The 15,702-nt window shown below is 41.1% G+C and overlaps 2 protein-coding genes across 7 annotated transcripts; one reads left to right on the top strand and one right to left on the bottom strand.

The window, feature by feature from the left end:
* The first annotated feature begins 659 nt into the window (after positions 1-659).
* msto1 (misato mitochondrial distribution and morphology regulator 1) lies at positions 660-9,481 on the top strand. 2 transcript variants are annotated; one of them, XM_047604587.1, is made up of 14 exons: positions 660-850; positions 2,365-2,494; positions 3,304-3,373; positions 3,965-4,040; positions 4,169-4,226; positions 4,317-4,470; positions 5,696-5,810; positions 5,956-6,090; positions 6,180-6,332; positions 7,265-7,396; positions 7,488-7,672; positions 8,393-8,497; positions 8,665-8,777; positions 8,880-9,481. In XM_047604587.1, exons 1-14 carry the CDS (start codon positions 767-769, stop codon positions 9,140-9,142), a joined length of 1,773 nt encoding a protein of 590 aa, XP_047460543.1. In that variant the 5' UTR covers positions 660-766; the 3' UTR covers positions 9,143-9,481. The 2 variants fall into 2 exon arrangements, with proteins under 2 accessions (XP_047460543.1, XP_047460542.1); XM_047604586.1 differs by having other exon boundaries at positions 4,314-4,470.
* A 154-nt stretch (positions 9,482-9,635) lies between these two features.
* Positions 9,636-15,643, bottom strand: srsf4 (serine and arginine rich splicing factor 4). 5 transcript variants are annotated; one of them, XM_047604588.1, is made up of 6 exons: positions 15,478-15,643; positions 14,320-14,462; positions 12,760-12,875; positions 12,285-12,499; positions 12,115-12,192; positions 9,636-10,615 (listed from the first exon to the last, which is right to left on the bottom strand). In XM_047604588.1, exons 1-6 carry the CDS (start codon positions 15,582-15,584, stop codon positions 10,075-10,077), a joined length of 1,200 nt encoding a protein of 399 aa, XP_047460544.1. In that variant the 5' UTR covers positions 15,585-15,643; the 3' UTR covers positions 9,636-10,074. The 5 variants fall into 5 exon arrangements, with proteins under 5 accessions (XP_047460544.1, XP_047460545.1, XP_047460546.1 ...); XM_047604589.1 differs by having other exon boundaries at positions 12,760-12,872; XM_047604590.1 differs by having other exon boundaries at positions 12,760-12,863.
* Between the last annotated feature and the right edge of the window lie 59 nt (positions 15,644-15,702).

Here is a 15,702-nt window from a genome sequence, read left to right as displayed (position 1 = left end):
CTGATGTTAGTTAAAATGCTTGTAACTTCATTTATTAATATAAATCTATATATATCTATACATATCTATCTATCTATCTATCTATCTATCTGTCTGTCTGTCTGTCTGTCTGTCTGTCTGTCTATCTATCTATCTATTATTTCCAATAAATAAATAAAACAGGACTACAACAATCAGACTTGCTTGAGTTCTTCTTGAAGAGTTTTCAGCACTTCAGGTTTTTAGAGAACCAACTCTAGGCTCTAGTTTGAAAATTCATGTCCAGCTAGTTTAGGATTGTTAGTTTATGCATACAATGATTTGGATAATTGAGAATCGTCGTACGTTATGTCCTCACCTGAATAAGAGTATTTAATTTAATTTAATTTAATTTAATTTAATTTAATTTAATTTAATTTAATTTAATTTAATTTAATTTAATTTAATTTAATTTAATTTTTTACGTTTTTATTTTTGTATTATATATATTTTTTTCCAGTTAAATGCGATCAATCTCCTGGCCAACACTTGTTTAGGAGTTTTATTAACACATGTTTGGTTGTTTTTCTTTTTGTTGTCAGCGGCACGGTGAAACCAAACTACCACTACTTACGTCATCTCAGCATCCAATCATATTTCCTCGCACTTTTTCGTTCAGCCAATGAGAGGCAGCCGTCTGCCGCTCCAAGTTAGTTAGTTAGTCTCTCGGTACCAAACATGCTCATCATCACATCATGCTTAAAGAAGTGGGTTTAATGTCTTGTCCCCCTTATTGACGCCCGTCACGATGAGCGGCCTTTGCAGAGAAGTCGTCACTCTTCAGCTGGGACACTATTCAAACTTTGTCGGGACTCACTGGTGGAATTTACAGGTGAGCGGAGCTAATGCTAAGCTAGTTAGCTTTGGCATGTGTTGTCAAACTTCGGGGACCACACGTTAGCCAGTGCTGGCCGCAGCATGAACGCCTGTTTTTTTGCTCATTTATACAAACTTATTATAGTTATTATAATTAATCTGACACACAGGAGTTAAAACGTAAAGGTTAGCGTTAGCAAACAGGTTTATGGTGCTAAAAGCTGCCTCATAGCCTGTCTGTGGTCATAAAGCCCCGTTATTACAGATTCATCACTAATATTTTAACTGATATCAGATAAGGTAAAGTAAGGTAAGATAATGCCTTTATTTATCCTAATATGTGGAAATTCACGTTGTTAGCAGCAGCGGTACAGAAACATTCAACACTCACACAAACAGTGCACACATTGGTGGACTATCTATGGAAAAAATGAAGTATATATTACAAGCGAGCAAATTACAAATAAGATGTATATATATTCACAAGAAACAAAAAAGATTTGAGGATGCAGACAGTGCAAAAATGCAAATGCAGACCTAAATGTAAATGCGGACCTGACATCATTGTGTTGCAGTCTCAGTCAGCACCTTTGTCCCTGCAGCATCCAGCTGCAGCAGGTGTGGAGCTAATTTATTTATTTTTTATTTATTTATTTTAAATTTAGAAATGCATGTGCAACCATCCAGCTAGCATGGACTCAGAATACCCATAAGAACGTTTTAAATTTTAAATATATAATGATAATAGTAGTATATAATCTTAAATATAACACAGCAATGAAAACAAATACCAGATGTAAGGAGGTAAACCGGATTATGTTAATGTTTGACTAATGATTAAAATGGTTCAAGTGTCATAACTTGAACCATGGAGTTGATTGAATTCATGGAGTTTTTTGTGGATGACTTATAACAACAATAATATTAATAATAATTAGGAGAAAATTTCAATATTAATTTGATTTTCTAACCTAATTAAATGATAACATGTGCTGACTTGAGTTTAAGCTTAATATGTTCTATTTTTATTGTGTATTCTCTTGACAAATGTTTATTTATTTTATTTTATTTTTGCTTTAAATTTTATTTAACTTTTTTTTTTTGCACAGCCCTTTGGATTTACATGTTAATTTCCTTTATTTGATTTATTTCACATTCTGGAGATTAAATATTTTTGATTCTGACATTTGTCTAAAATAAATAAATACCTTAGTAACTGTTATTCTGCTTTTGAGGAATCTGAAAGTTTATTTTAATCGTGTAAACTTTTCTATAATTGAAAGAAGAACTAGAAAACAAAGCTGCCCAACATGAAAGTCAGCAGCGCACATCTTCTACGTATCATGAATCCCTTGAGTTATTCATCAGTAGATTTGGATGAAAGTTGTTGTCTGTGAAACAAACAATGTTCTCAAGTATCTCTCTTAATATCGGTTGATGTTATCAGATTAATTATAGCTGAATTGGTTTCTGCTCTTTGTATCACTTTAACCTCATAAACACCACAGACACTCTTCACTTTGTTTTCAGGATGCGTCTTTATCGTACGATGCGGAGTCGCCTCTGGGTGAGATCCAGAGCGATGTCGTGTTTCGTGAAGGAGAGACTCTGGGCGGACACGTCACCTACACACCACGACTCATCGCAATGGATCTCAAAGGTAACTTCTTCCATCATTGTTAATGCTTTGAAGTAGAACTGGGCGGTTCATACTGAATACCGCCATTTTTTTCTTTATGATATGAATTTTAAATATTAAATACCAGCAAACTGGTGTATTTGATTACACTGTTCGTAACGCTGCGCCATGAGACACTGTTTCAGACCAGACCATTTTCCCCCAGATATAGCTTTAACCTGAAAATGTCCCCAATTTTAGCTTTTTATTAACAAAAAAAATAAAAGTGTTGCACGTGGACTACAGTTATTACGGTAGTTGGTCGCACTGCTATTGACAATACAGACATAGCAGTTTAAATAATGTGAATAAATATGTCAAAATAAATGAAACCGTAGTTGTCCTCGTTTCATCATTTAATCTTGGTAACATTTAATTCATTTATTTATTTATTTATCTCTGAGGTGTAAATGTCCCCAGATTTTTCACATCAGCAGTCAGTGCTAACACGTGGCCATGCAAACCTGTTTTACTACTAGTGTGGGATTATTCTACAATATTTACTCATCGTGACAGTACAATAGTCCATCCTTATTCAGTTTACTGCATGAATTCCTCTGTCAACCAGTAGAAAAGGATGTGAACATGTGATTATATATGGAAAAAAATACCGTAATATACCTTGATACCGTCATAATTTTGGAAAAACTACTGTGATTTTTGGTCATACTGCCCTGCCCTACTTTGAAATAGTTCCTTGTTTCTGTTCACGTGGGAGGTTTATTTATTATTTATTTATTCAGTTAGTTGTGGAGGTAATTTCATACAGTAACATGGTTTCTACGCGACAGGAAGTCTTCGGACTCTGCGGAAGGAGGGAAGTCTGTACGACGCAGGCAAAGACACGTCTGCTGTCACATGGTAAATGAGAGACGTTTCACATACACAACAACAGCCACAACATTAAAACCACCAACCTGTGACATGAATAACACTGATGATCTTGTTATGATTTCAACGTTTTACTCGGAAACCTGGACGCTGACATTAAAGGGGACGTTACTTTGATCAACAGCTGAAAAATGTTGCAGATCAGGCGTAACCCCAAGGAAATCTGGTCCTATTAAGCCCCCAAATAAGCAACAAAACTGCCTGTTGGTAGTTCATTGCAGATCAGGAACGCTTCGTCATGCAGCTCTGACCCAGTTTTCTAAGCATCACAATTTAGCCCTAAATCAAAGTGGCTCAAATCCTTCCACTCAAATTTTCTTGCTCCTAACATAAACTTTGCCTGACATGGCTTACGTGCCTTGAGGAAGCAATGTAACCCCCAAAATTGCTCCGGGCGCTACACAAGCGGCAGCCCACTTTTCTTTTCTGTCAGTTCACTTCAAATCAATTTATTATTACTGTTATTACATGTTTCTTTCCAACTACAATAGAAACATAGAGAGACATGTTTTCCTGTTTTAAGAGGGTCTGTGTGAAATGAAGATGTTCTCCGTGTCCCAGGGAGGGAAGCCTCATGATGCACAAAGAAAGTCCTCCGGAAAAGAACTCCTTTCTGGAAGATCTGGACAAGTTTGATGTGAGTATCTGAAGTATTTTAATGCGATGGAAAGCATCACATTAAAGACGGTGTAAAAGAAGTGTTAAGAAATGCTGTAAAATACAAAAATAAAAACATCTGTCTTTGTTTTTGTTTTTTATCTCTAGAATGGGGAAATACTCGCAGAGGTAGATTTTTCCTCCAGCTCTAAGCCTCAGTGCTCAGGTAAAACCTGCTTTAGACCTTTTACGCAAAAATCCCAAGATCCTGTGTCAGAAAATCTGCATCAACCTTCTCTGAAACGTCTCCCAGCAGCGGCCTCGGTGAGTGTGGACACGGTGAACAGTCGCCTGGATCGAATCCAAAGGGGCTACAGGCTGGAGGGCAGCGTCGAGGTCTGGTCCGACTTCCTCAGGATCCACCTGCACCCGCGCACCATCTCCGTCATCCACCAGTACAACCACCACGGGTAGAGCAGAGACACGGCATCATTTATATTTATTAAATAGTGAAAATTAATGTATTTTACTAGAACAGTCCTGCACTAAGTTTACTTTTATAGTACATGAAGCAGTAACTTATGAACGTAGCCAACGGCAGCGTGAGACATTAATTCTTGGCTCACGGTGCAACAACTCCACCAAAACACTAGTTGGCGCTGTGTCTTTTTTGCCAGCTAATTTTTGTTTCCACTTCCTGCTTTACTTTCAACAATGGCGACTGAAACACGAGTCGCACAAATGTCTGTGTCTCCAAACCCAACCTCAGTTAACTTTACGGATTCAATATTGATCCAAAACAGTCAGTTCAAAAATTGTAGAGATGGAGAAGCAGCCAGAAATACTAAAGCAGAAACACGCTACTACCAAGCGAACTAATCACAACTTGACTCAACAATGATCCATACGAACTAGTGTGGATTAGCTTCAGTTTCAGTTAGTTTAAATTAGTTTAAGTTCATTTCAGTTAATGATAAATGTAGCTAAATAAAAGATGCTAACTCCACGTTCAATTGTCAACTTTTTGTGGCTCAGTGGCCGTAACCATGGAGACTCTGCTTGCTGTGATGTCACATGCATAATCTACTATTAGTTTAAAATAACAGAGAGCTGTTGATTCAACTGTTTCCATTTTGAAAGGCTGCAGTTCTGTATTAACACGTGTTTCCATTATTTTTGGTAACCCTGTTTTAGTCAGCTGATTCAGTCCAGTTTAAACACAAACTACAGCCTCCAAAATGATTGTACAGTTTAATCACCAAATTAAATCTGTGGTGACAGTGGCAGAGCTCCACCACTAGATGTCACCCTTTACACACAGATTATCCCCAGATGATTAACACTGATGAGTCTGCGAGGGATTAACATTGAAGTCTGTCACATTCACTATATTTAAAGGAGAAATTTACAGAGAATTTACAGAAATTAAGGATCTGTCCTTTAGTTTCCATTAATAATGTTGATCACATACAGTAGTGATGGCTGAATAGATGCTGTGCTGAAGTTTGAATCCCAGACAGCATGTAATCTATCTAGGTTATTATTTTTAGGATGTGCTACTACTGCCTTCCTTCTGTAATACCTCTCTCCTTCAAGTACAACCCCTGGACATTAGTTTTATTCTTTAAATATTAAAATTAATAGAAACGTCCAGGTTGGAGTTGACCTGAGTGCTTGTGTTTTGTGGCCGTTCAGGGAGGCGGATCGTCTGGAGGCTTTCGGCCAGGGAGAGTCTCTGCTGCAGGGCTCGGTGCTCGAGGAGCTGGAGGACAGGCTGCACTTCTTTGTGGAGGAGTGCGATTACCTTCAGGTACATCTGCAGGGATACAAAAGTGTGAACCTGAACATTTAACACAGGGTGATAAAGACAGCTTTGATGCTAACCAGCCGCCAATAAACAGAAGAAGAAAAGGTTGTAATGCTACATCCTGTCTGTCTGTCTGTTCCTCTCTCAGGGTTTCCAGGTTTTCTGCGACCTGGCTGATGGATTCGCAGGTCTGGGGTCAAAGGTCACAGAGATGCTGCAGGACTCTTACGGCGGCAGAGGCATCCTAACCTTTGGGTCAGCTCCCGTCAGTCACCCTGATTCAGTGAGTAGCCTTAAAGCGTTTTCTCTCTGCTTTCTCTTAAATCGGACGTTTTCTAAATGGTCTTCTGTACTTGCATTTTGTTGGGACAGACTCCCGTGAAGGACTTGTACCACGTGTTGAACTGCGCGTTAGGGACGGTCCACATGGCCAATCACAGCTCCTTCTTCTGCCCGTTGACCCTGCGGGGTGGACTGGGAAGACGACCGTCCAGTCCCACCGCGTTCACCCACCTCAGTTACAATGTAAGACCTTTACACTGGGCGACTGTAGCCAGACTCGCTTATTATCAGATTCTGAGTGGCAGGATTTGACTGTGGGGCGTTTACAGTCTGATGTTTTCAGCTGATGCAGATAAAACGAAGCTCAGGAGGCTTGTGTATGACTGTGTCTTCTATTAATCACGGTATAAATCCTGAAAATGTACATTTTCACAGCTTTATTTTGACATTTAAACAAACTAAACTACATGCTCAGACTTACAAAACAAAGTCTTAAATTATAACTTTGATTTAAACTGGTGCCGTCAAGTGACTAAATTTAGCTGTGGATTAATTTAGATTAATCGCGATTAAATATCGGTTATTTTTAATCTAGATTAATCGCGTTTCATTTGGAATGAGCAAACAGACTCAAGAAAGAGGAGAACAAATACACACTCAACAAAACAACTTGAAACAACTTTTTATCTATTTTTTTCTTAAAAAAAAAAACATTTCTGTTCCTCCTTTTTCAGCTGCTTCAAAGATAAACTAACTTGAGCTGGTTTACATGGAGACTTTTTTCTCATTCCCATTGAAGGTTTCAGGTCATCTGTTTACATCTTTTCTTTTACAATCTGATGTTTACACGAACCACTACTTTTAATCTGAACGGCCGTTTTACAGACGTGTGACATTCGTAGATCAGTGAAAACGTCATGTGACCGATCAAAGATGGAGGTTTCTCGTCTAATCAGTAGTAGTTGATGTTGTTTTTACACTTTTATTCTTAAAGCAACAGCTTTATTTGGAAAGTTTGAATCCTGAAATGTGTTGCCAGAGGTGGTTTAATCAGATTTAAATCAGATTAATCCTGATGAAGGATTAATTTAACGTGTTATTTAAAGACATTTTAAGATGAACTGGAATATTGTCATTTTCCTTCTAATCCATATCCGTATCTTCCTCTGTGCCAGCCCTCGCTGTGGTACCACTCCAGCTCCGTCTTGGCCTTGGCCCTGGACGCCCTGACTGTCCCGTACAGGTTGAGGAGCAACAGCGTCCCCATGTGGCAGGTGGCGGACACGCTGGCCGTCTCGGGGAGGAAGGTAACGTGGAGCTGCTGCTGCTGCTGCTGCTTGAGCCTGACGTTAAATCCTCTGCAGAGAAGCTTGTCCTAATTGATTTAAATCCTTAAAGGTGGTGGCCGCTTACGGCGCCGTCCCCTTTCCCATGATGCACGGCGCCTCCCTGCCCGACGCCCTGAGCTCGTGCGCCGATGCGTTGCCCTGGAAACCGTTGTCGGCTTGCTCCGAACCGGGGGACGGACGATGCTACGGCCAGTGGGCGACGTTCAGAGGCCTCGAGGGAGAGAAGTTACTCAGGTCGGAATTTAATCGGGAAAAATGTTGGATTTCACACATTTTTAAGAAGGAAACTTTTTTTTTTTTGTTACTGTTCGTGGAATCAAAACCTTATTTTACGTCCAGGGGGAGACTTTTAAAAAAAAAAAACCTGATTTCACTGAGTCAAATGCAAAGCAAATAGACTGAATCCATAGTTCATATTTCACATGTACACCGATCAGGCATAACATTATGACCACCTTCCTAATATTGTGGAGGTCTCTCTTTAAGCCTCTGAAACTGTTTCTTGCTATCGGGTGGGGGTCTGGTCTGGTGTAGGTGGGTGCTCCATGTCTAAGTAACATCCACATAAATACCAGGTCCAAACGTTTCCCAGCAGGACTTTGGTGGATTAATTAAGCATGAACAAGCCAAATTCCAGTGCTTGTATTTCCTTTGTTTCTATTTTATTTGTGTGTATAAATTTCATATTTATAGTAATTATTCGTACCACTAAATAGTAAAGATTTGCACGTTTTTAGGTTCTTCTGTTACATTTTCTATTAAAACTTTCTAATTAATACTGTACTTTAACAAAAAAAAAAGACAACATTCGTTTTAATTGTGGTGAAAAGTAATTCAAAAATTAGAAAAGTCCACGTTTTAATAATGAATTAATTGTAACTAGTAGAAACTGCTCGACAACAACCAACCACGAACTATTCCTTAATGTGAAACCATAACTCTCCTTCACACCAGCTCTCTGGCTCCGGGGACTAAACCACCGACTCCTCTGCACAGTCTCCACAGCGGGGAGGACGTCCTGGCTTCCTACATCGCATCTTTCTATCCTACGTCTCCTCTGTGAGTCTCTGGCTTTTATTTTATACTACGATTCTTATTTGTCATTCGCAACCATACAGAATGACACGTATGCACTTATTTCTCCTCAACTATAGTATAAAATGAAGTGATGCTCCACCAGAGCTTATGTTAAGGTGTAAACGTCTCCTCGTCCTCTCCCCCCTCAGGGCTCTGCAGCTGGTGTCTGCTCCCAGTAAGCTGACGCCTCCTTTCCCTCAGATATTCAGCCAGTCTCTCGGTGCTCAAGGTTTCCTGCAGAGCCCGCCGCCCCCGTCTGGCTGTGAGTCTCCATCTCCAAGAAACGTTTTATTCTCTGGAGCTCAGTAAATTTCCTTCATATTAAACATTTGAGATAATATAATCTCTCTCTCTCTCTCTGCAGGTCTGGCCCCCGCCGTCGCCTCCGCACCCGTCTTGACGTCCCTCCAGTCGGGGCCCGCCCTCGAACCCTTTCTGTCCGAGCTGCACCGCGGCGCCAGCGCTTTCGACATCCGCCGCGTGGCCCCCAGCTTCCTCGCCCAGGGGCCCGAGATAGGCGACTACCAGGAGGCCCTGGAGGAGCTGCGTCTGCTGGCTCGGTGTTACCGCGACGACAGCACCGGCATGAGCCGCTCCTCGTCTGAGGAGGACGACGACGACGACTAATAATAATAAAACGCGTCCGCGCTCTGGACGGATGTTTGCTAACGTGACTGATATCGACTTCATTTGCCAGCATGCGCTCACTCAAGTTACTGAATAGTTGAGACTGACTGAGCAAAGCTGCACGGTGCTGGTGAGTATTGAGAAGTTAGATCCATGTGTGTAAGGACTGTTTATATGTAAGTAAATGTATTTTATACACACTATAAAATGACTGTATGAAGATATGTTGTTGTCTCGTCTCTGTAATGAGTTCAGATGTCGACAGTGGCACATATTTAACTTCATTGCTGCAGCCTGGAGTGACGATTAAGTTTTATATTAAACTATTCAATAACAAAATGCTTTGTGTTTTAATATTTACTACATTTGGAGCAGACTTCATTGACTAGATTTAAAAAGTTTAGACTTTCCGTCCAAAAATAACTGAAAGGAACGAACAGATGAGATCAGAGGAAACGGCTTCGTCGCGTCTCAAATTAAACCTGACAACAAGTCCACAACAGGCATTTGTTTTTTAATCTGAAACAAAATGATACAAGGACTTTTTGAGGCGAGATATTTCCACCCAGCATATTCACAAAAAAAACAGTATGCTTCTACGTTTGATTAAAAAAAGGCTAAGACACACACCATACCATCATTTAAACTTATAAAACTGAGATCGCACCCTGTTATTTTATTTTATTTTTTTTACAAACAACTCTAATGAAAAAATAAATTGGGTAAAAGTCAAATGAAATGGAGTAGCATGTGCATAAAAGACATCGAGCATGACATGAGTGCCTGGTTTCCTACAGCTATTTATCAAAATACGGAGGCAGGGGTAGTGTTGTGGGGGTCGGGGAATGTAAATAGAGGGCGGGGGGGGGTGAGACACCGGGGGGAGGGAGGGGGGGGGGTGAGGGCTCATAACAAACAGTCCAAAATCTGAACTAGGAGCGAGAGCGGGAGCGAGAACGAGACTGGGAGCGGGATTTGGAGCGGGACTCTGACCGGGAGGCGGACCGGGAGTGGGAGCGGGCTTTGGCGGGTGACGGGGAGCGGGACTTGGACTTGGATTTAGACCGGGCTCTGGATTTGGACTCCACAGGGGAGCGGGAACGGGAGCGGGAGCGGGAGCCTCTCTCGGGCTCCCCCCCCTCGTCGTCGCTCTTGGGCGGGTCGTGGCCCTTGGAGACGGATTTCCTGGAGCGGTCCTTGATCCCCGACCGAGAACGAGACCTGGAGCGGGAGCGGGAGCGAGATCTGGACCGGGAATCCTCCTTCTTGCCCTTCTTCCCGTCCTTCTTGCTCTTTTTGCTTTTGGGGCTTCGGCTCTTGGGACTGCGGCTCTTGGGGCTTCGACTCTTCGGGCTGCGGCTCCGGCTGCGGTCTTTGTTCTTCTGAGCGCCGTTGCTGCGCTCCTCTTCCTCCTTCTTGTTCTTGCCCTTGTTCTTCTTGCTACGAGATCGGCTGCGGGAGCGGGAACCGGCTCTGAGGACGGACAGACGCACAAAAACACAACCGTTGAGATTCCTAAGTTCAGCTTTACCTTCTCATTCAAATTTTGGTGGCGGAGGAATGTGACACATTGAAAAGGCCACAATAATGTTAATAAATGCTCAACTAGAAAAAGATTTTTTCCATTACACAAAGAGCTGCTCTTAAACACACCAAAGCCTACAGCCAATGACCAAACGATACAGATGTTCTGCACCTGCATGAATAGAGATACTGCTTCATACCAGCGGGTGGAGTTGATTCGTATTTATCATTAAAGTGAGGCACGGTAGGCAAAACCACTGTTTTTTTCCACCCAATTATCCATTTTGACATTTTTTTGCATTAACGTGTCTTCTATCAATCTAGTCAAATCAATCAAAATCCATATTTAGGTGCTTATTTCACTACACTTTGTGTAGCGCCTCTAATTTACTCCTAAATTCGCTAAAAGTCAGATTTCTAATCCAGCATTTGAGGTACTGTTGTGAAGCTCTTTTTCTCCTGCAGAAGACTGTCAGGTCCAAATATGGTCATATCCTTTCTACTGGCAACCAATCGTGAAAGCATTAAGGCCGATCTGAAGCTAAACTCTCACAATAAAACAGAAACAAAGAAAAAACAAGCACTGGAATTGGCTTGTAAACTCTCATTGGTTGGGGGGTCGATTTCTGACGTCATCATTGGTTCAAAGGTGTCACATGACCAGATATTCTGCCGGCCTGTGTTGATCTTTAAAAATGCTCTGACGTCTTCTCTAAGAAGAAAATTACAGCTCAAATTAGCAAAAAAAACAAGGAAAATAAAGATGAAGGAGAGGAGAGGGGGAGTCAGACTCATCCGAGTTCATCCGGCCGTAAATTGTCTTTGGTAAAAGGAGACGAAGGTGGAGACGATCAGCAACGGATCATTGTTCATGTTTAATGCTTGAATCAATGTAATGAAAATTTAATCTGATTTTATATAATTACATGGATTTGAGTAAATTAGGTTTTTTCATACATAGTGGTTTCCAATAAAGAAACTTCCAATTTTTTTATTCCTAACTACACTTTGAGTAAAAACGTGGCAAAAATGGATTTTTTTGGACTGCTGAAAGTATTTTGTGAGTTATGGACGTTAAAAAAAAAAAAAAAAAAAAAAAAAAAAAAAAAATCCCAAAATGCCCTCTATAAATACCTGAAAATATAACGTGTTAACAAAATGAAACAAGAATTTTAAACCTCACTTTCACGGTTAAGATTAGATCATGAAAACCAAGAAAACCGAGTCCTCAGATGAACATAGATGAACATAGTCGACCGCTATAAAGCACTGCTCTCATTTTACAGCCAACCACACTGAGCCAACAAATAAATGCCATGTTATTGTAGGCGGCGGCAGCAGCAGCAGCTGAGGAGATAACCACTTAATATAACCACGGTGTGTTTCATAATCGTCACAATTTAAAAATTAATATGCTCGTCTGTCTATACTGGAGCTTGTATTCTCACCTGGAGTGGGAGCGGCTGCGACTGCTGCTCTCACTGCGGCTGCGACTCTTGCGAGATCTGCGGCTCCTGGAGCGAGACCTGAAAAAAATAAAACATATTCTCAGTTAGCAACAGTATTAAACAAAACATCCTGGTTTCCTATAATAATAGTTTCATGCATCTGAACTGACCTGGAGCGGCTACGGCTGCGAGAGTACGAGTGGCGGCGCCGGGCGCCGGGACGGTCCTCGATGAGCCGGATCTTTCTGCCGTTCACCTCTGTGCCGTCCAGCTTCTCCAGAGCCCGCTTCATGTCCGAGTAGAGCCTGAACTCGATCACCCCCTCGTTCTTCCGGCCCTTGTGGGTGTCTGCGTAAGTCACCTCGCCCGCCTGCCTCATGTAGTCCTGCAGAGAAACGTGGTTGAAGAACATAAGCAAAAACACACGGTTGCACCCTCAGCTGCTGGCGATTTAATTTACATTTTGTCTTTACTTTATATACACAGTACATTTTTAACTGTTAAATTTTTGCAAGTGAAATCAGGCAAAACAGGTTTGACCGTTTCCACTGAGCTCTGAGGACACATGAGGGCTGACATTACTTCATTTGCAAACATTTAAACAGACAAATTATGCAAGAAAAAAAAAAAAAAACTAATTCATACCTTCAAGTCTTGCCAGCTACAGCGGCTGGAAAGATTCTCAACAATGAGCCGATACTCAGTCCTTACGGGTGGACCATATCTGTCCCTCCAGCGTCCATATCCACCTTTCAAGGCAACAAGGGGGGGAAAAAGGACAAATGAGTACCAGGACGCAACTGTGATGGCGCATTTATTCTAAACTCCAAAAGCTACTCTATGAAAAAACTGGAAAAAAAAAAAAGAAGGGGAAAAGTAAAAAAGGTGAAAAATATTTACAGAAACAAAACTCATTAAAATCCTAAAAAAGACCCTAATTATTTCTTTCTACAAAAGTTCTTTGTAAATTAATCCAAATACAGTATATTATTACATTTTAGTCATGTTCAATAGGCCTATTTTTAATTAAAAAAATAAATAAATAAAAGATAGAACAAAAATAATAAATCTTAACTGACTACGTACTTACGGTGAACTAAAACTTTCTAAACTATCTTATCTAAAAACATTTCACTGATACAAAACATGTTCTTTTTTTTTCAGGCACCTATAAGAGCTGAACCCACATCTCTTCCTAACCCCTTGGCATCCTCACCACCCGGCCTGGGCCTAATGGGAAAAGCGGTCTTCATTCACAATGGCTCCCTTTTTTGGTCTGCCCAGGGGCCCAGAATGGTCAAACCACACTCTTGGAAAGGGGGGACACCATGGCCAGCAATAGGGGCAGGCAGTCAGCAAAGGACTCTTTCAATTAAAACATTGAGGTTCTTTGTTAAATCTTTACCTTTAAATTGACAATCATTTTAAAATCAAATAAAAACTGGAATAAGACAGCAATAGATTACAAAATATAAATATATATATTTGACAATCAAAGAATTATTTCACAATACAGTTATATTCCTTTCTATTAGTAAGCCACTCGCCCATCACATATATTTCACACGTAGCTGCATTATTAGTCTCACCATTAACAAGTTTTAAAAAGTCATTGGTGGCTCAGATGCACATAAATTTAATCATGATGATGTCTTAGAAAAGAAACACCCACCGCGCCTGCTACTCTTTTAGAAAGAAGGAAGTGCTTAGTCTGCGTCAGTATATATGCAAGACAATAGAAAAATGGCCGCCCTGCAGTGTCTTAATCTAAGACGAGCCCGTGTGTTGAAGGGGCCATCGAGTGCCCGAGAGGATTACTGATGGCAGTAAAGTAAATTCTGATTGCATCAGGGATGGGTGTCGGTTTCATTTACACGAGATAACTTCCGTGTTTGAATTGTGAGCGGGGGATCAGGGCCAAATGGAGCTGGAGAGAGCAAATAAAATTCCGACTCCAATTCTCCCTATTTCACGGCATAGTGGTCTAGATTTATGTTTCACGCCAGCACATCTACTGAAATACATGAGCTCAGACTAAGTCTAACCAGCACCTTAATTATAATGACTTAAATTCAATGTGCACTAGCCACCAAGGACATGCTTAAAATGTTGCCCCTTTCAAATATAGATTAACGACTCCCTGTAATGAACAAAATTCACAATATAAAAAAACCAAAACAAAAATATACTTTGATAGACACTTACTCCTCCCACCACCATAGCCCCCATCACGACGGGGTCCTTTGGTGTGCTCCACAATGACCCTTTCTCCACACAGCTCTTTGCCGTTCAGGTCGTACACGGCATCGTCTGCGTCACGTGGGTCATCAAATTCAACAAACCCATACCTGCAGAGAGGGGGGAGAGGAGGACAGGTTTAAGCACCGGATTACAGGCGAACAACAGGCGGTTTTATAATCCAGATGTGTTCATAATTACAAAAAGGGGCAAACAAAGAGGAGCACTATTCTGCAGGGTGCACACGGCCGTTCATGGTGGATCTCATCCTTCTGAGACGATGCTTTGAGGGTGAAACGCCACAGGGGCATTAAATATGGATGGAAAGTTGGAGCAATTAGCGACATGTGTGCAGATGAGCCCCAATGGACATGAAGCATGAATCATGTGACCAAATACAGAAACACAAACAGTACAGATGCTGGATAATTAAGTCACCACAGAGGCTCAAATTTAAATTTTCTTTGTCTTCCATTTTTTTTTTTGTCAACTGAATCTTTTAATAAATGGTTGCTTGATTGAAATATATTATTTGACCTTTGGGATTTTTAGAAGTGCACAGTTTTAGACACTAGAACATACGAACCAGACTAATTAATGGTTAATGGAAATAATATCTTGTTGCAGCCATCGAGGAACTGCATGTTCCGCAGAGAAGACCAGTCAAAGCATTTACTAAAAAAAAAAAAATAAATAAAAAATGTAACTTACAAAAATGCAATGCGTTCATGCACCTCATATTAAATTAAACATATAACATTTAAAAATAAGCGTTTTGTACACGATGTGCTTATATCACACAGCCGCCAGTGACTTTGCCACGTCTAACAATAGCCAGCTGTGGCTAAGAAGGTGGTCGACAACCTTAAAAACATTCACTCGCTTCGAAGCACCAGCGCTTAAATTCAACTTTAAAAATCCAGAAAACGTGCACGTAGGCGAAAGAAAGTTTCGTCGTAAATCATATTTGCAGCGGCAGCCGTTGGTAAACGTTGCACATGCCCGCTATTAGCATTTTGCTTTAGCATTAGCAGGCCCCGCTTGAAACCACAAGGCCCTGCAAAGCCAGTGCAGACAATATGAGCTCCAATAAACGCGGATGTGAGCGAAAGGTCTCAACGTTACCCGTTTTTCAGGTCGACCTCGAGTATCTTCCCGTAGCCTTTGAAGAATCTGACAACATCCTTTTCCCTGGCCCTCCAGCTCAACCTTCCGATGTACACCCGCGACATGTTGCGAGCTAGCGAGCTAGTGCTAATGTGTGAGCTGCCGAATAGCGAGCCCGACAATAAAGCGGAGGAATGGACCAATCAGATGAAGGCTTCTTCTTCTTTGTGGGTTTTAATGGCG

The sequence above is a fragment of the Mugil cephalus genome, chromosome 14 (assembly GCF_022458985.1).
Source record: "Mugil cephalus isolate CIBA_MC_2020 chromosome 14, CIBA_Mcephalus_1.1, whole genome shotgun sequence".
In the NCBI taxonomy this organism is placed as follows: Eukaryota; Metazoa; Chordata; class Actinopteri; order Mugiliformes; family Mugilidae; genus Mugil; species Mugil cephalus.
This window is presented reverse-complemented; position numbering and strand designations above follow the sequence as displayed.

What these genes read in the sequence shown, in the direction of transcription:
- msto1 (XM_047604586.1), top strand. Translation starts at nt 767, where the DNA reads ATGAGCGGCCTTTGCAGAGAAGTCGTCACTCTTCAGCTGGGACACTAT. An exon ending in CATCGCAATGGATCTCAAAG is followed by an intron (nt 2,495 to 3,303) that starts GTAACTTCTTCC and finishes TCTACGCGACAG; the next exon opens with GAAGTCTTCGGACTCTGCGG. An exon ending in AGGAGTGCGATTACCTTCAG is followed by an intron (nt 5,811 to 5,955) that starts GTACATCTGCAG and finishes TTCCTCTCTCAG; the next exon opens with GGTTTCCAGGTTTTCTGCGA.
- srsf4 (XM_047604588.1), bottom strand. Translation starts at nt 15,584, where the DNA reads ATGTCGCGGGTGTACATCGGAAGGTTGAGCTGGAGGGCCAGGGAAAAG. An exon ending in CGCAGCCGTAGCCGCTCCAG is followed by an intron (nt 12,193 to 12,284) that starts GTCAGTTCAGAT and finishes TATTTTTTTCAG; the next exon opens with GTCTCGCTCCAGGAGCCGCA. An exon ending in CGCAGCCGCTCCCACTCCAG is followed by an intron (nt 10,616 to 12,114) that starts GTGAGAATACAA and finishes GTCCGTCCTCAG; the next exon opens with AGCCGGTTCCCGCTCCCGCA.